At 48.4% G+C, this 24,609-nt stretch overlaps 1 protein-coding gene across 1 annotated transcript; it reads right to left on the reverse strand.

The window, feature by feature from the left end:
* Nucleotides 1-227: 227 nt before the first annotated feature.
* On the reverse strand, nt 228-24,230 carry c49h1orf35 (chromosome 49 C1orf35 homolog). Its single transcript, XM_055664879.1, has 8 exons — nt 24,069-24,230; nt 20,874-21,024; nt 20,199-20,244; nt 14,230-14,312; nt 11,574-11,646; nt 7,260-7,339; nt 3,237-3,356; nt 228-638 (listed from the first exon to the last, which is right to left on the reverse strand). Exons 1-8 carry the CDS (start codon nt 24,157-24,159, stop codon nt 593-595), a joined length of 690 nt encoding a protein of 229 aa, XP_055520854.1. The 5' UTR covers nt 24,160-24,230; the 3' UTR covers nt 228-592.
* Between the last annotated feature and the right edge of the window lie 379 nt (nt 24,231-24,609).

The following is a 24,609-nucleotide window of genomic DNA, read 5'->3' on the forward strand; positions in this document are numbered from 1 at the left end:
GGAATTAACGTTGTAAACCTATGCTGCACTCCCTCAATAGGAAGAATGTCCTTCCTCAAATTAGGGGACCAAAACTGTACACAATACTCCAGGTGTGGTCTCACTAGGGCTCTGTACAACTCGTATTCGATGATCAGCGTAGACTTGGTGGGCCAAAGGGCTTTTTTCCAATGCTGCATCTTTCAATCAATCACAAAGTCCCTTTAAACAATGAATCTGGACATGGATTATTTGAACAGCATTTTATTTAATAAAACAATAAACATTTTTACATCTTGGGCCAAAAAATCTCTAAGTAACTGCAATCCCTGCACTTAAAGGCAGGAACAGTGGGACTGCTGCTAGTTCAGGGGATAGATTTATTTTAACCTGTCGCTAGTCTCTTAGATTAAAAGGCGTTAATAAAATTCACATGGCTAAATTTTAAATTGATAGGTACGCATTGCTGCGAAATACATTTGCTTCAGTCCATAACTATTCAAGTTACTGATTCTCGGGAGATCATTCTTCCCATTGAAGCAACCCTTGCTGCTAAGTCCAGCCCATGGATACAATGAGCATAGGGAGGTTCTACTGCTGTGGAATGAATATGTTATCTGCGCTGTTCATCTACTTCTTGCTCTGAACGGTGATGCTTTCTAGAAAATGGAGAAGAAAAATTGTTAGAAGGCAAAAAGTAACCAGTCCAAATAATGCATCCCGTGAGAAATACATCATTTGTAGCCCCCCCCCCCCCCCCAACGTAGTCACAAAAAGAACGCACAAACACCATCCGAGGTCAGGATCGAACCCAGGTCTCTGGCGTACCACCGCATCATTCACACATGGCTAAACCAGAATGGGAACTGTCCTTGGACAACTGCCAGCTTGTCCTAAACACCATAAACAGAGTTGTTATGCTTATAAACTTGTGCTGCTTTGGTTAAATTTACAAAACTAAGTGGAAGTTCAAAAACAATTTGATCTTAACAATAAGTATTGGGGAATTAGCACAAATGGTAGAGTGCTCGCTTAGCATGTGAGAGGTAGCAGGATCGATGCCCGCATTCTCCATTGGTATTTTACAGAGAAAGGTTGAACAAGTTAGGGCTTTATTCTTTGGAGCGCAGAAGGTTAAGGGGGGACTTGATAGAGATTTTTAAAACGATGAGAGGGATAGACAGAGTTGACGTGGAAAAGCTTTTCCCACTGAGAGTAGGGAAGATTCAAACAAGGGGACATGACTTGAGAATTAAGGGACTGAAGTTTAGGGGTAACATGAGGGGGATCTTCTTTACTCAGAGAGTGGTAGCTGTGTGGAATGAGCTTCCAGTGAAGGTGGTGGAGGCAGGTTCGTTTTTATCATTTAAAAATAAATTGGATAGTTATGTGGATGGGAAGGGAATGGAGGGTTATGGTCTGAGCGCAGGTAGATGGGACTAGGGGAGATTATGTGTTCAGCACGGACTAGAAGGGTTGAGATGGCCTGTTTCCGTGCTGTAATTGTTATATGGTTATATCTTGTACTACTTTTGACTCTTGACTGAATCTGGCAGTTTAGAGCTAGTGTGAAAACGAGTCCACAGCAACCAGTGATCACCCCGTACACAGACAATAGGTGCAGGAGTTGGCCATTCGAGCCAGCCAGAATGGCGGTCCATTCAATGTGATCATGGCTGATCATCCCCAATCAGTACCCCATTCCTGCCTTCTCCCCATATCCCCTGACTCCGCTATTTTTAAGAGCCCTATCTAGCTCTCTCTTGAAAGCATCCAGAGAACCTGCCTCCGCCGCAAAGTTATTCATTCTTTGCCTTCTCTTGACTTTGTTACACCAAACCCTGCCTCGGATACAATATAACTTTATTCATCCCGAGAGGGAAATTGGTCTGCTAGCTAGCTAGTTGACATACCATACTCCCAAGAATTACTTAAAACTCCTGCATGAATCTTACTTCACACTGTCCTTATCACCCATCTTTGTCAGTTTAGTGATACGGCGCGGAAGCAGGCATTTCGGCCCACCGAGTCCGCTCCGACCAGCGATCCCCGTATACCGCCCTACACGCACTAGGGACAATGTAACCAAAGCCAATTGACATACACACCTGCATGTCTTTGCAGTGTGGGAGCAAATCTGCGCAGGTCACTGAGAGAACATACAAACAGCACCTGTGGTCAGGGTCGGAACCAAGTCTGGCGCCGTGAGGCAGTAACACAACCGCCATGCCACTGTGCCTCCCCAAGTTCTGACAAGAATGTTATTGCATGTAGGTGTTATCTGTGACATCCCCGGCCCAACAGATTTTGTCTATCTCCTTTGCCTTAAAAGTCCTCTTCGATAATTGATAGTTATCCAATCTATTTCATCTTTTCATGGAATAATTATATTCCCATGCATCTTCTCAATGAGAGACACAGGGTGCAGAGAACGTTGGAATCTGGAGCATATAAATTGCTGGAGGAATTTAGTGGATTAAACAGCAATGGTGAAGGCAAAGGAATAGTGGATGTTTCAGGTCATAACTGCATAAGGATGCAGAGGGGGAAAAAGAGAGAGAGGCAAAGTTTGGAGGAGATCTTAGTTTTTTTAGTTTAGAGATGCAGCTCGGAAACCAGCCCTTCGGACCATCGAGTCCGCACCGACCAGCGATCCCCGCACATGAACACTATCCTACACACACACTAGGGACAATTACACATACACCAAGCCAATTAACCTACATACCTGCACGTCTTTGGAGTGTGGGAGGAAACCGAAGCCAAACAGCGCCAGAGACACGGATTCGATCCTGACTACGCGTGCTGTCTGTGTGGAGTCTGTACGTTCTCTCTGTGACTGCGTGGGTTTCCTCCCACACTCCACAGTCCAAGACTAACTGGATTTTAGGTTAATTGTCGGCCAATTGGCTTCTGCAAATTGTAAGTTATCCGGTTTCCTCCCACACTCCAAATTGGCTCCCATAAATTGTAAATGATCCCGAGTGCGTAGGATAGTGCTAACGTACGTGGTGAATGTCGGTCGGCGCGGACACGGTGGGCCGATGGGCCCCGTTTCCATGCTGTATCTTTACAGTAAGTCAGGGTTGAACCCGGGTCTCTGGCGCTGTGAGGCAGTGGCTCGAGCCGCTCAGTGGATCTCTGTCCTGATGCAGGTCTCGACCCATAATATCAACCATTCCTTTGTCTCCAGATGCTGCAAATGCACAATGCAAAGCCTGTCCCCCACATCACCCAGTGCCTTCCCTGGTATTTACCTGTCTCGATGCTTCGTCTTTGGACATGATTTTTCTTGGCTCTTGTGCTTCTTCTTCTTCTTCTCCTTCTTTTCCCTTTTGTGTTTTTTCTCTTTCTTGTGTCGCTTATGACTCACTGACCTAGAGTGGGAACAAAGATGGTGATGGTTTACACGGTGGCGCAGCAGTAGAGTTGCTGCCTTACAGCGTCGGAGACCCGGGTTCGATCCCGACTACGGGTCTTGTCTGTACAGAGTTTGTACCTTCTCCCCGTCACCTGCGTGGGTTTTCTCCAGGATCGCCGGTTTCCTCCCGCACTCCAAAGGCGTACAGGTTTGTAGGTTAATTGGCTTTGGTAAAATTGTAAATTGTGTAGGATAGTGCTCGTGCATGGGGATCGCTGGTCGGCACAGACTCGATGGGCCAAAGGGCCTATTTCCGGCGCTGTATCTCTAAACTAAACTAAAAGGACACCGAGTAACTCAGCGGGTCAGGCAGCATCTGTGGAGAACATGGATAGGTGACGTTTCACAGAGTGCTGGAGTAACTCAGCGGGTCAGGCAGCATCTGTGGAGAACATGGATAGGTGACGTTTCACAGAGTGCTGGAGTAACTCAGCGGGTCAGGCAGCATCTGTGGAGAACATGGATAGGTGACGTTTCACAGAGTGCTGGAGTAACTCAGCGGGTCAGGCAGCATCTGTGGAGAACATTGACGTTTCACAGAGTGCTGGAGTAACTCAGTGGGTCAGGCAGCATCTGTGGAGAACATGGATAGGTGACGTTTCAGGTCAGGACCATTATTCAGACTGCTTAAAGGAGATGTGGTGATTTTTTATAAAACAGAACAGTTCCGACTTGAAATGTCCCCTATGCATGTTCTCCAGGGATGCTGCCTGACCCGTTGGAGAACATGGAGAGGTGACGTTTCAGGTTGTGACCCTTCTTCACACAAATGTTAAGAACACGTTAGCTCAAAATGGCACAGCTTATGGGATGGGCAGATTCAGACAACTGTCCAATCACTCACAAATAGGAGAACATTCTCACCCCTTTTACGAGATCATCAACATCATCATTGCAAACATCAGTGGGCACGGGTGCCTTACAATGCCGTATACGACAGTGATCGCAACTTCTACTGAAGTGTGGATGGCCGTTGGCTCGCTAGGAGCTCATCCGCCCTTTGACAGGTCTTGTTTTTGGTCCTGCTGGGGGTCCACAGCCCCCTCCTCACCTAACAAACTAGGTGGGGGAGACGGTTTAGTCGCTGACTATCCGACCATGGAGCAGGTAGCACGGGGGTTACATGGTACCCGTGGTGGGGGGGGGGGGGGGGGGGGACTAGGACTAGCGTTTAGTGCAAGGTAAATCCACCAAAGTCCGATCAAGGAAAGTCCGAAGGTCACCAAAGAGATCGATAGTAGTTCAGCACTGCTCACTGGTACCTCAGCACAGGTGTCAATAAACATAGAAACATGGACAAATAGGTGCAGGAGTAGGCCATTCGGCCCTTTGAGCCAGCACCGCCATCCAATATGATCATAACTGATCATCCACAATCAGTAGCTCGTTCCTGCTTCTTCCCCCATATCCCCCCCCCCCCCCCCCCCCCCCCCGACCTTACTAAAAAAAACATTTGCTCTCAACAAAATAAAGCCCCTCAATTATCGTGACTGCACCTCAATTGCATGCAGCTTACTGCGAGTACAGCTGGGGACCCTCTGAAAGTCTCCAGTGTTAATCCAACCCCATTTTAAATCACAGGGCTGTTTATCAATGAGCAGCAAACAGCAACAATAGAAACTGGGGCACAGAGGGCAAGGAATACTACATTCACACTGTGTAGGAAAGAACTGCAGATGCTGGTTTTAACCGAAGATAGACACGAAATGCTGGAGCAATTCAGCAGCATCCCTGCAATGCCTGCACACCTCAAACATTTTTTTTCCTCAAAGAGAATCACAAATTTCCTGGAATTTGATGGTATTTCCTGAAATTTTCAAAATGCTTCCTGCGTGCTATTTGTTGTTGGGTTTTTTTCACGGGCACACGTTAACAACACAAAGAAGAACAAGGCAAAACAGATCTATGGAACTACACCGTATCTGCCTGCTTCTGTCACTCACTCGTAGTGTTATGCAAGGCAGCTTTCGTTGCCGCCAACAGCTTTCGTTGTCTTCGTTTTCTCAACATGCTCTCATGTGTCTCTCCCTCCCTCCATCCCTCTCTCCTACTCTCTCTCCCTCTATCTCTCCCTGCCATCTCTCACAGCCTCCCTCTCTCTCTCTTTCTCCCTCCCTCTATCAATTTCAATTCAATTTTCAAACGTTATTGGCATGATAAAAAAACATTGTTATATCCCTCTCACTCTCCCTTCCTCCATCCCTCTCTCCATACACGTATTTATCTCCCTCCCCCTCTCTCTCTCTCCCTCCCCCTTTAACTCCCTCCTCTCTCTTCCTTTTCTTCTCCCTCCCTCTTATTCCCTCTCCTTCTCCCTCCCCTCTCCATCCTCTTCCTCTCTCCACCCCACCCTCTCTTCCTCTCTACACCCCTCCCTCTCTGCTCCTTGAGCCCACCCACCGTTCTGTAAAATCGAGGCCAATCCCAATGGAACTGCAATCCCATGGGTAACCTTTCATCACCTTTATCCAAAATTCTACCACTGCCTGAAAAATAATCAAAGGATCAACTTCCACTGAGAAAGAGAATTCCAAAGACTAATTTTTATACGAGAATTTTCCCGAACAGTCTGTGCCTCATGGCTCCGTGGCCGTGGCGTTATGTGTAAAGCCCATAGAGCTCCAGCCAGTAGCGTTAAACTGACAGAGCTCCGTTTAAACCTTTGAGCACCAAACCGGCAGAGCTGTGTGTGTGTTACGCACCCCTTCGCGGGCCAGGTGCGGAGATTTCCTGAAATTATTTCATTTCCCTAAAATTACCTGAAGATAACCAGAATTTCCTGAATTTCGGGTAATTTCCTTCACTGCATCTCTGGAGAGAAGGAATGGGTGACGTTTCAGGTCTAGACCCGTCTTCAGTTCAACGGAAATTCAGTATGGAGAGGAGGTGGAATTTCTTTACTCAGAGAGGTGATTCATTACCTGTGGAATGCATTACCACAGACAGCTGTGGAAGCCAAGTCAGTGGATATTTTTAAGGCAGAGATTAATAGATTCTTGATTTGTACGGGTGTTGGGGGGGTTACGGGAAGAAGGCAGGAGATTGGGGTTGAGAGGGGAAAATAGATCAGCCATGATTGAATGGAGGATTAGGCTTGATGGGCCGAATGGCCTAATTCTGCTCCTATTACTTCTGAACATGAACTTCTGAATCTTGAATCAGAATCTTGAGTAAAGCACAAAGAGCTGGAGTAACTCAGGGGGTCAGGCTGCATTTGCGGAAGGAATGGATGGGTGACATTTCTGATCAGGGGTAGAGGGTAGAGGGACTGATTGAGGTAGAGGGTAGAGAGCTGCAAAAGAGAGGGGGAGATGGGAGAAAGCCTGTAAAGTGATGTGGATAGAATCGAGGGAGTGTTGACTGGGAGATGGTTGAACGAAGGCTGGGGATGAAAAGGAGACAAAATGGTGTCAAGATAAAGAGGGGACACAATGACACAAAATCATGAGAGGAATAGATCGGGTAGACGCACAGAGTCTCTTGCCCAGAGTTGGGGGAATCGAGGACCAGAGGACATAGGTTCAAGGTGAAGGGGAAAAGATTTAATAGGACTCTTAAGGGGTAACTTTTTCCATACAAAGGGTAGTGGGTGTATGGAACGAGCAGCCAGAGGAGGTAGTTGAGGCTGGGACTAACCCAACGTTTAAGAAACAGTTAGACAGGTACATGGATAGGACAGGTTTTGGAGGGAAATGGACCAAGGTGGGACTAGTGCAGCTGGGACATGTGGGCCGAAGGGCCTGTTTCCACACTGTATCACTCTGTGACTCTAGGAGAGAAATGTTAAGCCAAAGGTGGGGGGGTGGGGGTGGGGGGGCAACTGAACGGAAGCTACTTTTTTCCACTCCTGTCCTCTCACCTCTCGGTCTCCAGTTCTGCACTCTCCTCTGGTTTCCGCTTTTGACTCGCTGACTCCTCCTCCTCACTGCATTTGTGGTGCTGTAACAAGAGCAGAGAAGGCACGGATGACACCGGAGAGAAAGAGAAACTCGAGAACACAGGGATGTTGCACAAGATCGGTGGAGGTAGTCAACAAGTAGGATAGTGCTAGTGTGCGGGGTGATCGCTGGTCGGTGTGGTCTCAATAGACAATAAGTGCAGGAGGAGGCCATTCAGCCCTTCAAGCCAGCACCGTCATTCAAAGTGATCATGGCTGATCATCCCCAATCAGTACCCCGTTTCTGCCTTCTCCCCATATCCCCTGACTCCGCTATCTTTAAGAGCCCTATCTAGCTCTCCCTCGAAAGTATCCAGAGAACCGGCCTCCACCGCCCTCTGAGACAGAGAATTCCACAGACTCACAACTCTCTGTGAGAAAATGAAATCCTCATCTCCGTTCTAAATGGCTTACCCCTTATTCTTAAACTGTGGCCCCTGGTTCTGGATTCCCCCAACATTGGGAACATGTTTCCTCCCTCTACGTGTCCAAACCCTTAATAAACTTATATGTTTCAATAAGATCCCTTTCATCCTTCTAAACTCCAGAGTGTACAAGCCCAGCCGCTCCATTCTCTCAGGATATGACAGTCCCGCCATCCTGGGAATTAACCTTGTAAACCTACGCTGTACTCCCTCGGTGGGCAGTAGGGTCTGTTTCCACCCTGTATCTCTGATGAAGTCTAAATCGCAGATCTTGGACGTGGCATGGGGCGTCAGAGACCCGCATTCAACCCCGTCTACGGGCGCTGTCTGCACGGAGTTTGTACGTTCTCCCCGTCACCTGCGTGGGTTTTCTCCAAAGTCGTACAGCTTTGCAGGTTCATTTGATTGGTATAAATGTAAAATTGTCCCTGGTGCGTGTGTAGGGTAATGTTAGTGTGCGGGGATCGCTGGTCGATGCGAACTCGGTGGGCCGAAGGGCCTGTTTCCACGTGGGATCTCGAAACTAAACTAAACCATGTTCCTTCCCCTCAGATATTTAAACGCTCACACACTGAGGCAGCATCGATGGAAAGGATAATAGAGTTTAGTTTATTCATTTTAAGAGTACCTTGAGAGGAATAGAAAGGGTACATTTCACAAGGATGTTGCCTGGACTCAAGCGCCTGAGCTATAGGGAGAGGTTGGGCACGCAGGAATGCAGGAGAATGAGGGATGATGTATAAAATTATATGGGGGATAGATAGGGTGAATTTCTTTTACCCAGAGTAGGGGGAATCAAGTCAGAGGAGGGTCTGAAACATAGAAACATAGAAAATAGGTGCAGGAGTAGGCCATTCAGCCCTTCGAGCCTGCACCGCCATTCAATATGATCATCCAACTCAGTATCCTGTACCTGCCTTCTCTCCATACCCCCTGATCCCTTTAGCCACAAGGGCCACATCTAACTCCCTCTTAAATATAGCCTCAACTACTTTCTGTGGCAGAGAATTCCATAGATTCACAACTCTCTGCGAAAAAAAAAATTCTCATCTCGGTCCTAAAAGATTTCCCCCTTATCCTTAAACTGTGACCCCTTGTTCTGGACTTCCCCAACATCGGGAACAATCTTCCTGCATCTAGCCTGTCCAACCCCTTAAGAATTTTGTAAGTTTCTATAAGATCCCCCCTCAATCTTCTAAATTCTAGCGAGTACAAGCCGAGTCTATCCAGTCTTTCTTCATATGAAAGTCCTGCCATCCCAGGAATCAGTCTGGTGAACCTTCTCTGTACTCCCTCTACGGCAAGAATGTCTTTCCTCAGATTAGGAGACCAAAACTGTACACAATACTCCAGGTGTGGTCTCACCAAGGCCCTGTACAACTGCAGTAGAACCTCCCTGCTCCTATACTCAAATCCTTTTGCTATGAAGAAGGGTCTTGACCCAAAACGTCACCCATTCCTTCTCTCCAGAGATGCTGCCTGTCCCGCTGTGTTACTCCAGCATTTTGTGTCCATTTAGGGGAATCCAGAACCGGAGGGCATAGGTATAAAGTGAGGGGGAGGAGGGGAAGATTTAATAGGAACCTGAGGGGTAACTTTTTTTTTTTACACAAAGGGTGGTGGGTGTATGGAACGAGCTGCCGGAGGTGGTAGTTGAGGCTGGGACTATAAACGCATGTTAGTCAGTGTGGGGATATTTCCATGCTGTATAACACTATAAAAAGATTGAAGCAAGGTACGGCAGATGCTGGTTTACACAAAGTGAGGAAGTAACTCAGCAGGTCAGGCAAGCAATGAAGTCCTAGTTACACGGGCAAGTATTGGTTTATCCCAAAGTTTAGTTAACTAAATGTACATCATGAGCTGCCTTCGTAGAATTTCAACTCATATTTCTGGCCCATCAGTCCAGTCAAATGTAATTCTTGTCTAGTAGCATAATCTTTATGTTATCATTTCACACAGAGGGTGGCGAGTGTGTGGAACGTGCTGCCAGGGGTGGTGGTGGAGGCAGATATGATTGTGGCATTTAAGAGGCTTTTGGATAGACACATGGATATGCAGGGAATGAAGGGATATGGATTAAGCACGGGGTCACAGCGGCAGAGTTGCTGCCTTACAGTGCCAGAGACCCGGGTTCAAACCCGACTGTACAGAGTCTGTACGTTCTCCCCGTGACCACGTGGGTTGCCTCCGGGAGCTTAGGTTTCCTCCCACACTCCAATGGCATACAGGTTTGTGGGTTAATGGCTTTGGTATAATTGTAAATTGTCCCTGAGTGTGTGTGGACAGTGTTAGTGTGTGTTGCAAAGAGTAGGAGTAAACGGGTCCTTTTCACAATGGCAGGCAGTGACTAGTGGGGTACCGTGGCTCAGTACTGGCCCCAGCTATTTACAATATATATTAATGATCTGGATGAGGGAATTGAAGGCATATCTCCAAGTTTGCGGATGACACAAGCTGGGGGGCAGTGTTAGCTGTGAGGAGGATGCCTGGAGACTGCAAGGTGACTTGGATAGGCTGGGTGAGTGGGCAAATGTTTGGCAGATGCAGTATAATGTGGATAAATGTGAGGTTATCCATTTTGGTGGCAAAAACGGGAAAGCAGACTATTATCTAAATGGTGCCGATTGGGAAAGGGGGGAGATGCAGCGAGACCTGGGTGTCATGGTACACCAGTCATTGAAGGTAGGCATGCAGGTGCAGCAGGCAGTGAAGAAAGCGAATGGTATGTTAGCTTTCATTGCAAAAGGATTTGAGTATAGGAGCACCGAGGTTCTACTGCAGTTGTACAGGGTCTTGGTGAGACCACACCTGGAGTATTGCGTACAGTTTTGGTCTCCAAATCTGAGGAAGGACATTATTGCCATAGAGGGAGTGCAGAGACGGTTCACCAGACTGATTCCTGGATGTCAGGACTGTCTTATGAGGAAAGACTGGATAGACTTGGTTTATACTCTCTAGAATTTAGAAGATTGAGAGGGGATCTTATAGAAACTTACAAAATTCTTAAGGGGTTGGACAGGCTAGATGCAGGAAGATTGTTCCCGATGTTAGGGAAGTCCAGGACAAGGGGTCACAGCTTAAGGATAAGGAGGAAATCCTTTAAAACCGAGATGAGAAGAACTTTTTTTCACGCAGAGAGTGGTGAATCTCTGGAACTCTCTGCCACAGAGGGTAGTTGAGGCCAGTTCATTGGCTATATTTAAGAGGGAGTTAGATGTGGCCCTTGTGGCTAAGGGGATCAGGGGGTATGGAGAGAAGGCAGGTACGGGATACTGAGTTGGATGATCAGCCATGATCATATTGAATGGCGGAGCAGGCTCGAAGGGCCGAATGGCCTACTCCTGCACCTAATTTCTATGTTTCTATGTTTCTATGTTGGTCGGTGCGGACTCGATGGGCAGAAGTGCCCGTTTCCACGCTGTATCTCTAAACTAAAGGTAGATAAGTGTTTAAGAAAGAACTGCAAAGACTGGAAAAATCGAAGGTAGGCGGAATTGCTGGAGAAACTCAGCGGGTGAGGCAGCATCTGTGGAGCGAAGGAATAGGCGACGTTTCGGGTCGAGACCGATGTGGGAGTGGGGGAGGGGGGAGCGGGAGGTGGGAAGAAGCTTAGGTAGATAAGAGTTGATCCTGGCATCATGTTTGGCACACACATCATGGGCTGAAGGGCCTGTTCTTGTGCTGTACGGTTCTCTGATCTATCATATTGCTACAGACAGGCACAATTCATCAATCAGTACCGGTTGGTCAGCTATTACTTGCAGCCCCTCATTCAACTTTATTGAGAGAAGAATGTGCCATTCCTTACCGTGAAGATGGCCAGTCCAAGTTTGGCTGCTTCTCGGTCTTCCTTGGTTAGAGTCATCCTGGAACTCGTGCCGCTGCAAGGGGGACAGGTTGAATTAGAGAGTCGTACCCACAGCAAGGAGACACCCCTTCGCCCCACTGAGTCCACACTTACCAAACATCCCTTCACGCTAGTTAGTTCTAGGACATTCAGAGTCTCTCTGAGGATCCTCCAGTGCTTCTACTCTGGGGTTGTAGAAAGCATATTGTCCGGTAACATCTCGATCTGGTTTGGGAACAGCTCTGCCCAAGACAGGAAGGCTCTGCAGAGAGTAGTGCGTTCGGTCGAACGCACTATGGGAACTACACTCCCCCCCCCCCCCACACACAGGACCTATACACCAGGAGGCGCAGATCTAGAGTCAGCAAGATAATGAAGGACCCCAACCACCCCAGCACGGACTGTTCCAGCCGCTACGGTCAGGCAAGCGTCTCCGCTGTCAAAACAGAGAGGATAAGACTTGAGTTTCTTCCCATAGGCCATTGGGACTGTAAACTCTAATCTCACCAGGGCGTAAAGACTGTTGCATCGTTTTTTAATGTAAATACTGGTTCTGTTCTGTTCTGTTGGTTTGCACAATCCCGCAGGCATTGCCACTTTCATTTCACTGTACATCTTGTATGTGTCTGCGACAAATAAAGTTGACTTGACTTGATATCTATTCCCAACACACCAGGGGCAATTTACAGAGGGCCAATTGAGCTACGAACCTGCTCGTCTTTGGGATGTGGAGTGAAGCCACAGGGAGAACATGGGCGGCACGGTGGCGCAGCGGTAGAGTTACTGCCTTACAACACAACAGACCCGGGTTCAATTCTGACTACGGGTGCGGTCTGTATGGTGTTTGTAGGTTCTCCCTGTGACCTGCGTGGGTTTTCTCCTGGTGCTCTGGTTTCTTCCTCACACGCCAAAGACGTACAAGGCTGGTGGTGAATTGGCTACTGTAACTTGTTCCCTCCTGTGTAGGACAGTGCTATTGTACAGGGTGACTACTGGTCTGCCCATTTCTACGCTGCATTGCTAAACTAAACTCTACGCGAGTCCAACCTGCCTGGATTTGGCCCATGACCCTTTAAACCGTTCCTATCCATGTACCTGTCCAAATGTGTAGGAAGGAACCTGTAGATGCTGGTGTGCCCCAAAGATAGACACAGAATGCTGGTGCAACTCAGCGGGTCAGGCAGCATCTCAGGGGTACACAGAAATGCTGGAGAAACTCAGCGGGTGCAGCAGCATCTATGGAGCGAAGGAGATAGGTAAAGTTTCGGGCCGAAACCTTTCTTCAGACTGATCTTATGAGCGATGATGATCTTATGACTGATGGGTAATTCCAGCATCTCAGGAGGTTAGGTTAGTAAGGGGGAGGTGCAGCGAGACCTGGGTGTCCTTGTACACCGGTCACTGACAGTTGGCGTGCAGGTGCAGCAGGCAGTGAAGAAAGCTAATGGAATGTTGGCCTTCATAACAAGAGGATTTCGGTATAGGAGTAGAGAGGTTCTTCTGCAGTTGTATAGGGTTCTGGTAAGACCACATCTGGAGTATTGTGTACAGTTTTGGTCTCCTAATTTGAGGAAAGATATCCTTGATTGAGGCAGTGCAGCGAAGGTTCACGAGATTGATCCCTGGGATGGCGGGACTGTCATATGAGGAAAGATTGAAAAGACTGGGCTTGTATTCACTGGAGTTTAGAAAGATGAGGAGAGATCTTATAGAAACATATAAAATGATAAAAGGATTGGACAGGAAAAATGTTCCCAATGTTGGGTGAGTCCAGAACCAGAGGCCACAGTTTTAGAATCAAGGGGAGGCCATTTAAGTGAGAAAAACCCTTTTCACCCAGAGAGTTGTGAATTTGTGGAATTCCCTGCCACAGAGGGCAGTGGAGGCCAAATCACTGGATGGATTTAAGAGAGAGTTAGATAGAGTTCTAGGGGCTAGTGGAATCAAGGGATATGGGGAGAAGGCAGGCACGGGTTATTGATTGGGGATGATCAGCCATGATCACAATGAATGGCGGTGCTGGCTCGAAGGGCCTAATGGCCTCCTCCTGCACCTATTTTCTATGTTTCAGGAGAGAAGGAATAAGCGACGTTTCGAAGGAGACCCTGACTCTCAGTCTGAAGAAGTGATTCAACCCGAAACGTCATCTATTCCTTTTCTCCAGAGATGCTGCCTGACCCGCTGAGTTACTCCAGCATTTTGTGTCCACCTTCGATTTTACCACCATCTGCAGTTCTTACTTACATATTACTCGTCGAGCTTTATCCCATCCCCCCCCCCCCACCTCTCTCTTCCAGCTTTCTGCCCTCATACAGTGCAATTCATTGCCACAGAAGGCTGTGGAGGACAAGTCAATGGCTGAGATAGATAGATTCTCGATTAGTACGGGTGTTATGGGGAGATGGCAGGAGAATGGGGTTGAGAGGGAGAGTATGATTGAATAACAGAGTAGACATGATGGGCCGAATGGCCTAATTCTGCTCCTATCGCTTGTGAACACCTGACACGAAACGGTGCCTGAGCACCCCCTCCACAGACACTGCTTTTGACCCACTGAGTTCCTCCAGCACAGTGGGTTTTTTCTGTGACCCAGCATCTGCAGTTGCGTTCTTCCTACCGTGAACTGCCGAGGCCAAGCACCCGGTCAACGTCTTTGCTATCTGGGTCCACACCCTCACGCTTGCACACCTCGGCCAGCTCCTGAAACCAGACAACATTGTGGTTTAAAAAGGCCGCATGCTGGAGGCACATATCTCCTGGAGTTGCCCAAAAATAGAACCATTTTGGGACAGAGTGAATTCAGAATTATAGGAGGTGTTGGGATATATAGTCTCCAAAAAGTGTTCCATTTTATACCTGGGTAATATAACTACAGTGGTGCTGAAGGGAGGTCTGTGGAATTCTCTGCCTCAGGCCGGTTCTCTGGATGCTTTCAAGAGAGAGCTAGATAGGGCTCTTAAAAATAGCGGAGTCATGGGATATGGCGAGAAGGCAGGAACGGGGATTGGGGATGATCAGCCATGATCACATTGAATGGCGGTGCTGGCTCGAAGAGCCAAAGGGCCTACTCCTGCACCTATTGTCTATTGTCTATTACTTGGTTAAAATCCTACTCACAGCTGGCAGAAAGGCCATTACAAGAAACTGGCTTGCAGCGATCCCACCCAGACTTAGCCAATGGTTAGACATCGTACAGGAAATATTTGTGATGGAGAAAATGACATATTCTCCAAGAGTGAAAGAAGTCGAGTTTAACAGAAAATGGGAAAAATGGATTAGGTATGGAAATAAAGACATCAACACTGTATCATTTTATTGTCTATAATGTAAGTTATTGGAAAACGTTTTAATAAGAAAATAGTTCTGTATACTGCATCATTAACTGTAAACGGAACCCGCTTCTGCACTGTTGTACATTTCACTGCATTGTTGTATGTTTCGTTGTTATATTTGTGTTGTATTTGCGCATGCATAAAAGCAATGAAGACTAAAGTGAAAAAAAGGCCGCATCTTGCCACTTTGCTTTCGACTTTAGAGACACAACACGGAGACAGGCCCTACGTGTGGGCACTCACCAGCACTGTCCAACACACGAGGGACCCTCGGCTATCTTTGATCGGTCTTGACCCCGGTAAATGTGACAATGAACCAAATCATGACCATGAGACCCGGGTTCAATCATGACTACGGGTGCTGTCTGTACGGAGCTTGTCTATTCTCCCCGTGACCGCATGAGTTTCCGCAGCGGTGCTCCGGTTTCCTCCCACACACTAAAAACAATAGACAATAGGTGCAGAAAAAGACCATTCGGCCCTTCGAGCCAACACCGCCATTCACTGCAATCGTGGCAGATCATCCACAATCAGTACCCCATTCCTGCCTTCTCCCCATATCCCCCGACTCCGCTATCTTCAAGAGCTCTATCAAACGCTCTCTTGAAAGCATCCAGAGAATTGGCTTCCACTGCCTTCTGAGGCAGCGAATTCCACAGATTCACAACTCTTTGGGTGAACAAGTTTCCGTTCTAATACTTAAAGGTTTATAGGTTAATTGGCATGGGTAAAAATTGTAAATATTCCCTAGTGTGTAGGATAGTGTTGGTGTACGGGTAATCGCTGGTCAGCGTGGACTCAGTGGGCTGAAGGGCCTGTTTCTACACAGTATCTCTAAAGTCTAATCAATCTTTATAGCCTTTATAGCCTTTATAAATCAGAGCATTGAGTATAGAAGCTGGGATGTAATGTTAAAAATTCCAAAGGTGAGACCAATCTGGAGTATGGTGTACAATTCTTATAGGGGATGTGAGAGAGTACAGTTTCCGGGTTCAATGTAAGTTACAGAGATAGGTTGAATAAGTTAGGTCTTTATTCTCTGGAGCGCAGAAGGTTAAGGGGGGACCTGATAGAGGTCTTTAAAATGATGAGAGGGAAAGACAGAGTTGATGTGGACAAGCTTTTCCCTTTGAGAATAGGGAAGATTCAAACAAGAGAGGACATGACTTCAGAATTAAGGGACAGAAGTTTAGGGGTAATATGAGGGGAACTTCTTTACGCAGAGAGTGGTGGCGGTGTGGAATGAGCTTCCAGTGGAAGTGGTGGAGGCAGGTTCATTGGTATCATTTAAAAATAAATTGGATAGGCATATGGATGAAAGGGAATGGAGGGTTATGGTATGAGTGCAGGCACAGTATCGGCATAAAGTCTAATATGGTTATATGGTTAATCTGCAGGAGGGTCCCAACCTGAAATATTATCTGTCCATTCTCTCACCAGATGCTGCCTGACCCACTGAGTTCCTCCAGCACTTTGTGGTTTGCATAACACACACACATAAGATATACACTACCCCATGGGGTTTAAAACATGAAACACTGGCAAATTCATTTATATCATGAGGACTGGAATACAAAAACAGTGAAGTAATGCTGAGGCTCTATAAGGCGCTGGTCAGGCCGTATTTGGAATATTGTGAGCAAATTTGGGCCCATATCTGAGGAAGGATGTGCTGCCTCTGGAGAGGGTCCAGAGGAGGTTTACGAGAACGATCCCAGGAATGAGTGGGTTAGCGTATGATGATCGTTTCACGGCACTGAGCCTGTACTCGCTGGAGTTTAGAAGAATGAAGGGGGACCTCATTGAAACTTACAGAATAATTAAAGGCTTGCTGTGGATAGAGTGGATGTGGAGAGGATGTTTCCGCTGGCGGGTGGGTCTAGGACCAGAGGTCACACCCTCAGAATTAAAGGGCGCTCTTTTAGGAAGGAGATAAGGATTTTTTTTTTAGTCAGAGGGTGGTGAATCTGTGGAATTCTTTGCCACAGAGGGCTGTGTAGGCCAAGTCAGTGGATATTTTTATGGCAAGTTCTTGATTTTCTGGGGAGAAGGCAGGAGCGGGGTACTGATTGTGGATGATCAGCCATGATCACAGTGAATGACGGCGCTGGCTCGAAGAGCTGAAGAGCCCACTCCTGCACCTATTGTCTATTGATTGGAATGGGTGTCATGGGTTATGGGGAGAAGGCATTTAAGACTGAGGTGTGAAAAAACGTTTTCACCCAAAGAGTTGTGAATTAATGGAATTCCCTGCCACAGAGGGCAGTGGAGGCCAAGTCACTGGATGGATTTAAGAGAGAGTTAGATAGAGCTCTAGGGGCTAGTGGAGTCAAGGGATATGGGGAGAAGGCAAGCACGGGTTATTGATAGGGGACGGTCAGCCATGATCACAATGAATGGCGGTGCTGGCTCGAAGGGCCTAATGGCCTCCTCCTGCACCTATTTTCTATGTTTATAGGAAGGAAAATGGGATTCGGAGGCAGAGATCAGCCGAGATTGAAGGGCAGGAGCCGTTGATGAGGGAGGGGCGACCTCCGTGCGGTGAGTTCAAAAACCCAGCGCGGGCCGTGTTTTAGCAGAGGCGCAGGAGCCGTTGGTGAGGGAGGAGGAGCCAAAATCTGCAACGTTCCATTCGCAGATCACACTTGAAATTAAGTGGGCTTGAGGAAGCCGCTGATTGGTCGAACGGACTAGAGGAAGCAGCTGATTGGCTTGTATCCCGGGTAAGGCTTTGTATTCTATTTGGATAAGGGGGAGAATGAGGGCCGGGGCAGTTTACTGTTCTGGATGTCAGATGTGGGAGGTCACGGTGTGCCCTCCAGACGTCCACATCTGCGCAAGGTGCGTCGAGATGGGTCTCCTAAGGGACCGTGTTAGGAACCTGGAACAGCAACTCGATGACCTCTGTCTGATCAGGGAGAGCGAGGAGGTCATAGATAGGAGTTACAGGGAGGTGGTCACTCCAAGACCACGGGAGACAGAAAACTGGGTCACAGTTAGGAAGGGCAATGGGCAGAGGCAGGGACTGGTGAGTACCCCGGTGGCTGTACACCTTGAAAATAAGTACTCATGCTTGAGTAAGGGTGGGGGAGACAGCCTACCTGGGGGCAGCGACAGCGGCCGGGCCTCTGGCACAAAGACCGGTCCTGTTGCTCAGAAGAGTAAGGAAAAGAAGGGGAGGGCAATTGTAATAGGGGACTCTATAGTCAGGGGGTCGGATAGGCGATTCTGTGGACGCAGACAGGAGTCCCGGATGGTAGTTTGCCTCCCTGGTGCCAGGGTCAGGGATGTGTCTGAACGGGTCCAAGAAATCCTGAAATGGGAGGGAGAGGAGCCTGAGGTTGTGGTACATATAGGTACCAACGACATAGGTAAAAAAAGAGAAGAGGTCCTGAAAGAAGAATTTAGGGAGTTAGGTAGAGAGTTAAGGAGAAGGACTGGAAAGGTAACAATCTCAGGATTACTGCCTGTGCCACGCGACAGTGAGAGTAGGAATGGAGCGAGGTGGAGGATAAATGAGTGGATGAGGGACTGGTGCAGTGGGTATGGATTCAAGTTTCTGGATCATTGGGACCTCTTTTGGGGAAGGTGCGACCTGTACAGAAAAGACGGGTTGCACTTGAACTAGAGGGGGACCAATATCCTGGCGGGAAGATTTGCAAAGGCCACTGGGGAGACTTTAAACTAGTATGGTTGGGGGGAGGGACTCAAATTGGGAAAACTAGCAGTCAGTGTGTGAGGCAGGAGGCAGAGAATGGTAGCACTCTGACCCAAAATGTAGGGGAGAAAGAAGAAAAAGACAATAAACAGAGAATAAGAGAGGGTGGGTTTCTTAAATGTGTGTATTTTAATGCTAGGAGCATTGTAAGAAAGGTGGATGAGCTTAGAGCCTGGATAGACACCTGGAAGTATGATGTTGTGGCGATCAGTGAAACATGGTTGCAGGAGGGCTGTGATTGGAAACTAAATATTCCAGGATTTCGTTGCTTCATGTGTGATAGAATTGGAGGGGCAAGAGGTGGAGGTGTTGCATTGCTTATCAGGGAAGATATTACAGCAGTGCTTTGGCAGGATAGATTAGAGGGCTCGTCCAGGGAGGCTATTTGGGTGGAACTGAGAAATGGGAAAGGGGTAGCAACACTTATAGGGGTGTATTATAGACCGCCAAATGGGGAGTGAGAATCGGGGAGTGAGGTATTGAATGGCAGAGTAGACTCGATGGGCCAAATGGCCTAATTCTACTCCTATAATTTGTGAACTTGTGACAGGTATATAGAGGATCACATTGTGGCTATAATGACTCTCCCTAAAATTCATGGTCATGCAGGTTGGAAACAGGCCCTTCGGCCCAACTCACGCATGCTGACCAAGATGCCCCATCTAAGCTAGTCCCATTTGCCCGCATTTGGCCCACATCCCTCTAAACCTTTCCTATCCAGGTACTTCCTAAAGTCTGAAGAAGGGTCTCGACCCAAAACATCACCCATTCCTTCTCTCCAGAGATGCTGCTTGGCCAGCTGAATTACTACTCCAGCATGTTATATCTATCCGTGTCTTTTAAATGCTGTTATAGTACCTGCCCTAACTACCTCTGTTCCGTATACCCAGCACCCTCTGTGTGAAAAAGACACCCCTCAGTTTCCTATGAAATCTTCCCCCCACCCCCCCTCACTTTAAACCAATGGCCTCTGGTTCTTAAATCACATACTCAGGGTAAAAGACTGTGCAAGGTTAATTCCCAGGATGGCGGGACTGTCATACGCTGAGAGAATGGAGCGGCTGTGCTTGTACACTCTGGCATTTAGAAGGATGAGAGGATATCTCATTGAAACATATAAGATTGTTTAGGGCTTGCACATGCTAGAGGCAGGAAACATGTTGGGGGAGTCCAGAACCAGGGGCCACAGTTTAAGAATAAGGATTAAGCCATTTAGAACGGAGACGAGGAAACACTTTTTCTCACAGAGAGTTGTGAGTCTGCAAAATTCTCTGCCTCAGGTGGAGGCAGGTTCTCAGGATGCTTTCAAGAGAGGGCTAGATAGGGCTCTTAAAAATAGCAGTCAGGGGATATGGGGAGAAGGCAGGAACAGGGTACTGATTGAGGATGATCAACCATGATCACATTGAATGGCAGGTGCTGGCTCGAAGGGCCGAATGGCCTACTCCTGCACCTATTGTCTATTCTATCACATGATGTTATACACAATAAATTCTACACATGTTTTTGTTTTGTCCTATAGTACATACTGCTTACCTCTTTGGTTACACCAGTGGGCTTCCTTTTGGGATTCTTGTACCCTCTAACAGAAAGAGAAACAAAACAAAAAACAGAATCACACTTCATTTATGCGAGCACACAAAGGCTCGTAAATGATAGGAGCAGAATTAGGCCAATCGGCCCATCAAGTCTACTCCGCCAGTCAATCATGGCTGATTTATATCTCCCTCCTAACCCCATTCTCAATAGACAATAGACAATAGGTGCAGGAGGAGGCCATTCGGCCCTTCAAGCCAGCACCGCCATTCAATGTGATCATGGCCGATCATCCCCAATCAGTACCCCGTTCCTGCCTTCTCTCCATATCCCCTGACTCCGCTATCTTTAAGAGCCCTATCTAGCTCTCTCTTGAAAGTATCCAGTATTCAAGAGAGAGCTAGATAGGGCTCTTAAAGATAGCAGAGTCAAGGGATATGGGGAGAAGGCAGGCACGGGTTATTGCTTGGGGACGATCAGCCATGATCACATTGAATGGCGGTGCTGGCTCGAAGGGCCGAATGGCCTCCTCCTGTACCTATTATGTATGTTTCTATAATGGGCCGAATGGCCTAATTCTGTTCCTTTCAGTTACGAACATAGTCTATGGAACCTAGCACAAGCCTTCGGCGGAGTGAGGTAATGTGGGGGGAGGGGGGGGGATGTGGAACTCACAGCGCTGCCATGAGGGCTTCTTGCTCAGCTTTTCGAACGGCCGTCAGCTCCTCCGCCCGGGACTGCGCCGCCTCCGTCTGCTTCCCCTTGGCGTACCAGGTGAGGTCCCGCCCTTTCTGCCACCGGCCGACCGGTGCCATCAGCGAGTTTCCTGCACGCCGACAAACACGAGCCAGATATTTATTCAGAAACAACGAAAATAGGTACTGGGGTAGGCCATTCGGCCCTTCGAGCCAGCACCGCCATTCAACACGATCGTGGCTGATCACCCAAAATCAGTACCACGTTCCTGCCTTCTCCCCATAATCCCTTGATTCAGTTGGCCCCAAGAGCTATATCTACCTCTCTTGAATACACTATTGAATATTTTTATACTAATATAATAAATTCAGCGCATTGGATTTATTGCTACCATCCTAGGCGGCTATTTCCGTGCCAGCCACAGACACAGATCTACAACCACGTTACAACACTCTTAAATCTCTGCACCCACAGCAACATTTCTTACTTTACACAGTCGACGCCTCAAGTGTAATCATGTATTGTCTTTCCACTGACTGCTTAGCATGCAACAAAACCTTTTCACAGTACCCCGGTACACGTGACAATAAACTAAACAGCTGGTTGAGCCCGCCACTTCTCAGAGCCAGAGACCCTGGTTCGATCCTGACTACGAGTGACAATACACAATAGATGCAGGAGTATGCCATTCGGCCCTTCGAGCCAGCAAAGGGCCGATCATCCCCAATCAGTACCCCGTTCCTGCCTTCTCCCCATATCCCCCGACTCCGCTATTTTTTCAAGCCCTATCTAGCCCTCTTGAAAGCATCCAGAGAACCTGCCTCCTGAGGCAGAGAAATGCACAGATCACCACTTTCTGTGTGAAAAAGTGTTTCCTCATCTCCGTTATAAATGGCTTACTCCTTATTCTTAAACTGTGGCCCCTGGATCCAGACTCCCCCAACATCGGGAACATGTTTCCTGCCTCTTGCGTTTCCAAACCCTTAACAATCTTATATGTTTCAATGAGATATCCTCTCATCCTTCTAAACTCCAGAGTGTACAAACCCAGCTGCTCCATTCTCTCAGCATATGACAGTCCCGCCATCCCGGAAATTAACCTTGTAAACCTGCGCTGCACTCCCTCAATAGCAAGAATGTCCTTCCTCAAATTAGGGAACCAAAACAGCACACAATGCTCCAGGTGTGGTCTCACTAGTGCTGTCTGTACACAGTTTGCACATTCCCCCAGCTCCAGTTTCCGCCCACACTCCAAAGACGTACAGGTTTGTAGGTTAATTAGCTTCTGCAAATTGCCCCTAGTGTGTGCAGGATAGAACTGGTGTAGCCGGTCGGTGTGGACTTGGTAGGCTGAGTCACTATTGCTGACTTGATCCATGTCTGGTTTGCTATTACCAATCTGATCCACGGTCCATGCCAGGTTTCCATTAGGCCATCTTGTGGTGTATGCATTAGCTAAGATATTTAAGAAGGAACTGCAGATGTTGGAAAATCGAAGGTAGACAAAAATGCTGGAGAAACTCAGCGGGTGAGGCAGCATCTTTGGAGCGAAGGAAAGAGGCAACGTCTGAAGAAGGGTCACGACCCAAAACATTGCCTATTTCCTACGCTCCATCGATGCTGCCTCAGCCGCTGAATTTCTCCAGCATTTTTGTCTACCATGCATTAACTAAGGGTCAAAGGTAGACAAAAATGCTGGAGAAACTCAGCGGGTGCAGCAGCATCTATGGAGCGAGGGAAATAGGCAACGTTTTGTGCCGAAACCCTTCTTCAGACTGATGGAGGGTGGGGGGGTGGGGGTGGCGGGGAGAAGAAAGGAAAAAGGAAGAGGAGGAGCCCGAGGGCTGAAGAAAGGCTGAAAAGGGGTGGAGACAGCAAGGGCTACCGGAAATGGGAGGATTCAATGTTTATGCCACTATGGTGCAGACTGCCCAAGATGCTGTTCCTTCAATTTCCGGTGGGGCTCACTCTGGCCGTGGAGGAGGCCTAGGACAGAGAGGTCGGATTCGGAATGGGAGGGGGAGCTGAAGTGCTGAGCCACGGGGAGGTCAGGTTGGTTAATGCGGACCGAGCGGAGGTGTCAGCTGATCTACATCGGTGAGACCAAGCATAGGCTTGGCGATCGTTTCACCGAACACCTCCGCTCGGTCCCTTCTCAGCTCTCCCTCAGCCCTCTGGCTCCTCCTCTTCCTTTTTCCTTTCTTCCTCCCGCCTCCCCCTCCCCCTCTGAAGAAGGGTTTCGGCACGAAACGTTGCCTATTTCCCTCGCTCCATAGATGCTGCTGCACCCGCTGAGTTTCTCCAGCATTTTTGTCAACCTTAGCTAAGGGTCAGTTTGATCTATGATGCAGTACCTGGTAGACGCTAATGCTATGGTCTCTACATGTAATCTTAATAAAATACTTTATAAGAAGTTAAATGACTGAGTGTCCTCACACTTCTTTACAAAAGGGCATGTTTTTGTGCGGTATTAAAGTCTAAATCACAGACCATTTCAAGCAGAGTGGTCAAAACAGAATGGCGGTGGCAAGGGAGTTCAAGAGTGTTTACTGTCCTGTGTCCCAGATAGAACAATGAAATTCTTGCTTTGCTTTCGCACACCAGAACATAGTAGGCACGACTACAGGACAGATCAGTGTGTCCATATACCATTGTATAAATATCTACACACATGAATAAATAAACTGATAAAGTGCAAATAAACATATAATGGGCTATTAATGTTCAGTGTTTTGTCCGAGCCGAGTCTAATAGCCTGATGGCTGTGGGGAATGACCAGCAGCCCTTCTCCTCAGGATCAGCCCATCCAGCTTTAGACCTTAGAGATACAGCGCGGAAACAAGCCCTTCGGCCCATCGAGTCTGTGTTGACCAGCGATCACCCCCGTACACTAGTATTGTCCTACACACCAGAGACAGACAATTTACAATGTGGGAGGAAACCGGGGCACCCGGAGAAAACCCACGCACCCCATCCCTCTCTCCCCATCCCTCTCTCCCCACCCCCTGGAGCCTCCCCCCCCCCCAATCTCCGTCTCCGTCTCCGTCTCCGTCTCTGTCCTCCCCTTCTCTTCTCTCCCCCCCCCCCCTTCCCTCTCCTCTCCTTCTCCCCCTCCCTCTCTACCCCCCCCTCCCTCCCCCTCCCCTCCCCCCCCATCCCCCCATCTCTTCTCACCCAGGTAGTTCTCCCGGTGTTTGTCGGCCTTCACCTCCTCCCAGGTGAACTGATCCTGCCCGCCGCGCACCCCACCCCGGGCCGAGCCCATCGCTCCCGCCGCTGCCGCTGCCGCTGCTCCCACCAAAGATCGCTCTGCTCTAGGATCTTTGGCCGCCACTGCTCTCCCCGGGCACGTCCGGCGCAACTAGATGATGACGTCGTCCTCAGCGGGGCATCGTCGACATCACATCGTCGCCGCCATCTTACTGCGGGGCCTAAACGTCACCACCGCCGCCATCTTACAGCGGGGCGTCGGCGCCGCCATCTTACTACGGGGCATTAACGTCACCACCGCCGCCATCTTACTGCGGGGCCTAAACGTCACCACCGCCGCCATCTTACTGAGGGGCATCAACGTCGCCACCGCCGCCATCTTTCTGAGGGGCATCAACGTCACCACCGCCGCCATCTTACTGAGGGGCATCAACGTCACCACCGCCGCCATCTTGCTGCGGGGCATCAACGTCACCACCGCCGCCATCTTACTGGGGCATCAACG

Source organism: Leucoraja erinacea, chromosome 49 (genome assembly GCF_028641065.1).
Source record: "Leucoraja erinacea ecotype New England chromosome 49, Leri_hhj_1, whole genome shotgun sequence".
Taxonomy (NCBI): domain Eukaryota; kingdom Metazoa; phylum Chordata; class Chondrichthyes; order Rajiformes; family Rajidae; genus Leucoraja; species Leucoraja erinaceus.

Bases quoted from the DNA above. Each gene is read 5' to 3' on its own strand.
- c49h1orf35 (XM_055664879.1), bottom strand. From the start codon at position 24,159: ATGGGCTCGGCCCGGGGTGGGGTGCGCGGCGGGCAGGATCAGTTCACC. The intron at 20,245-20,873 runs GTGAGTTCCACA...TCTTTCTGTTAG, and splicing joins GAAGCCCTCATGGCAGCGCT to AGGGTACAAGAATCCCAAAA. The intron at 14,313-20,198 runs GTAAGCAGTATG...GTCTGGTTTCAG, and splicing joins CCACTGGTGTAACCAAAGAG to GAGCTGGCCGAGGTGTGCAA.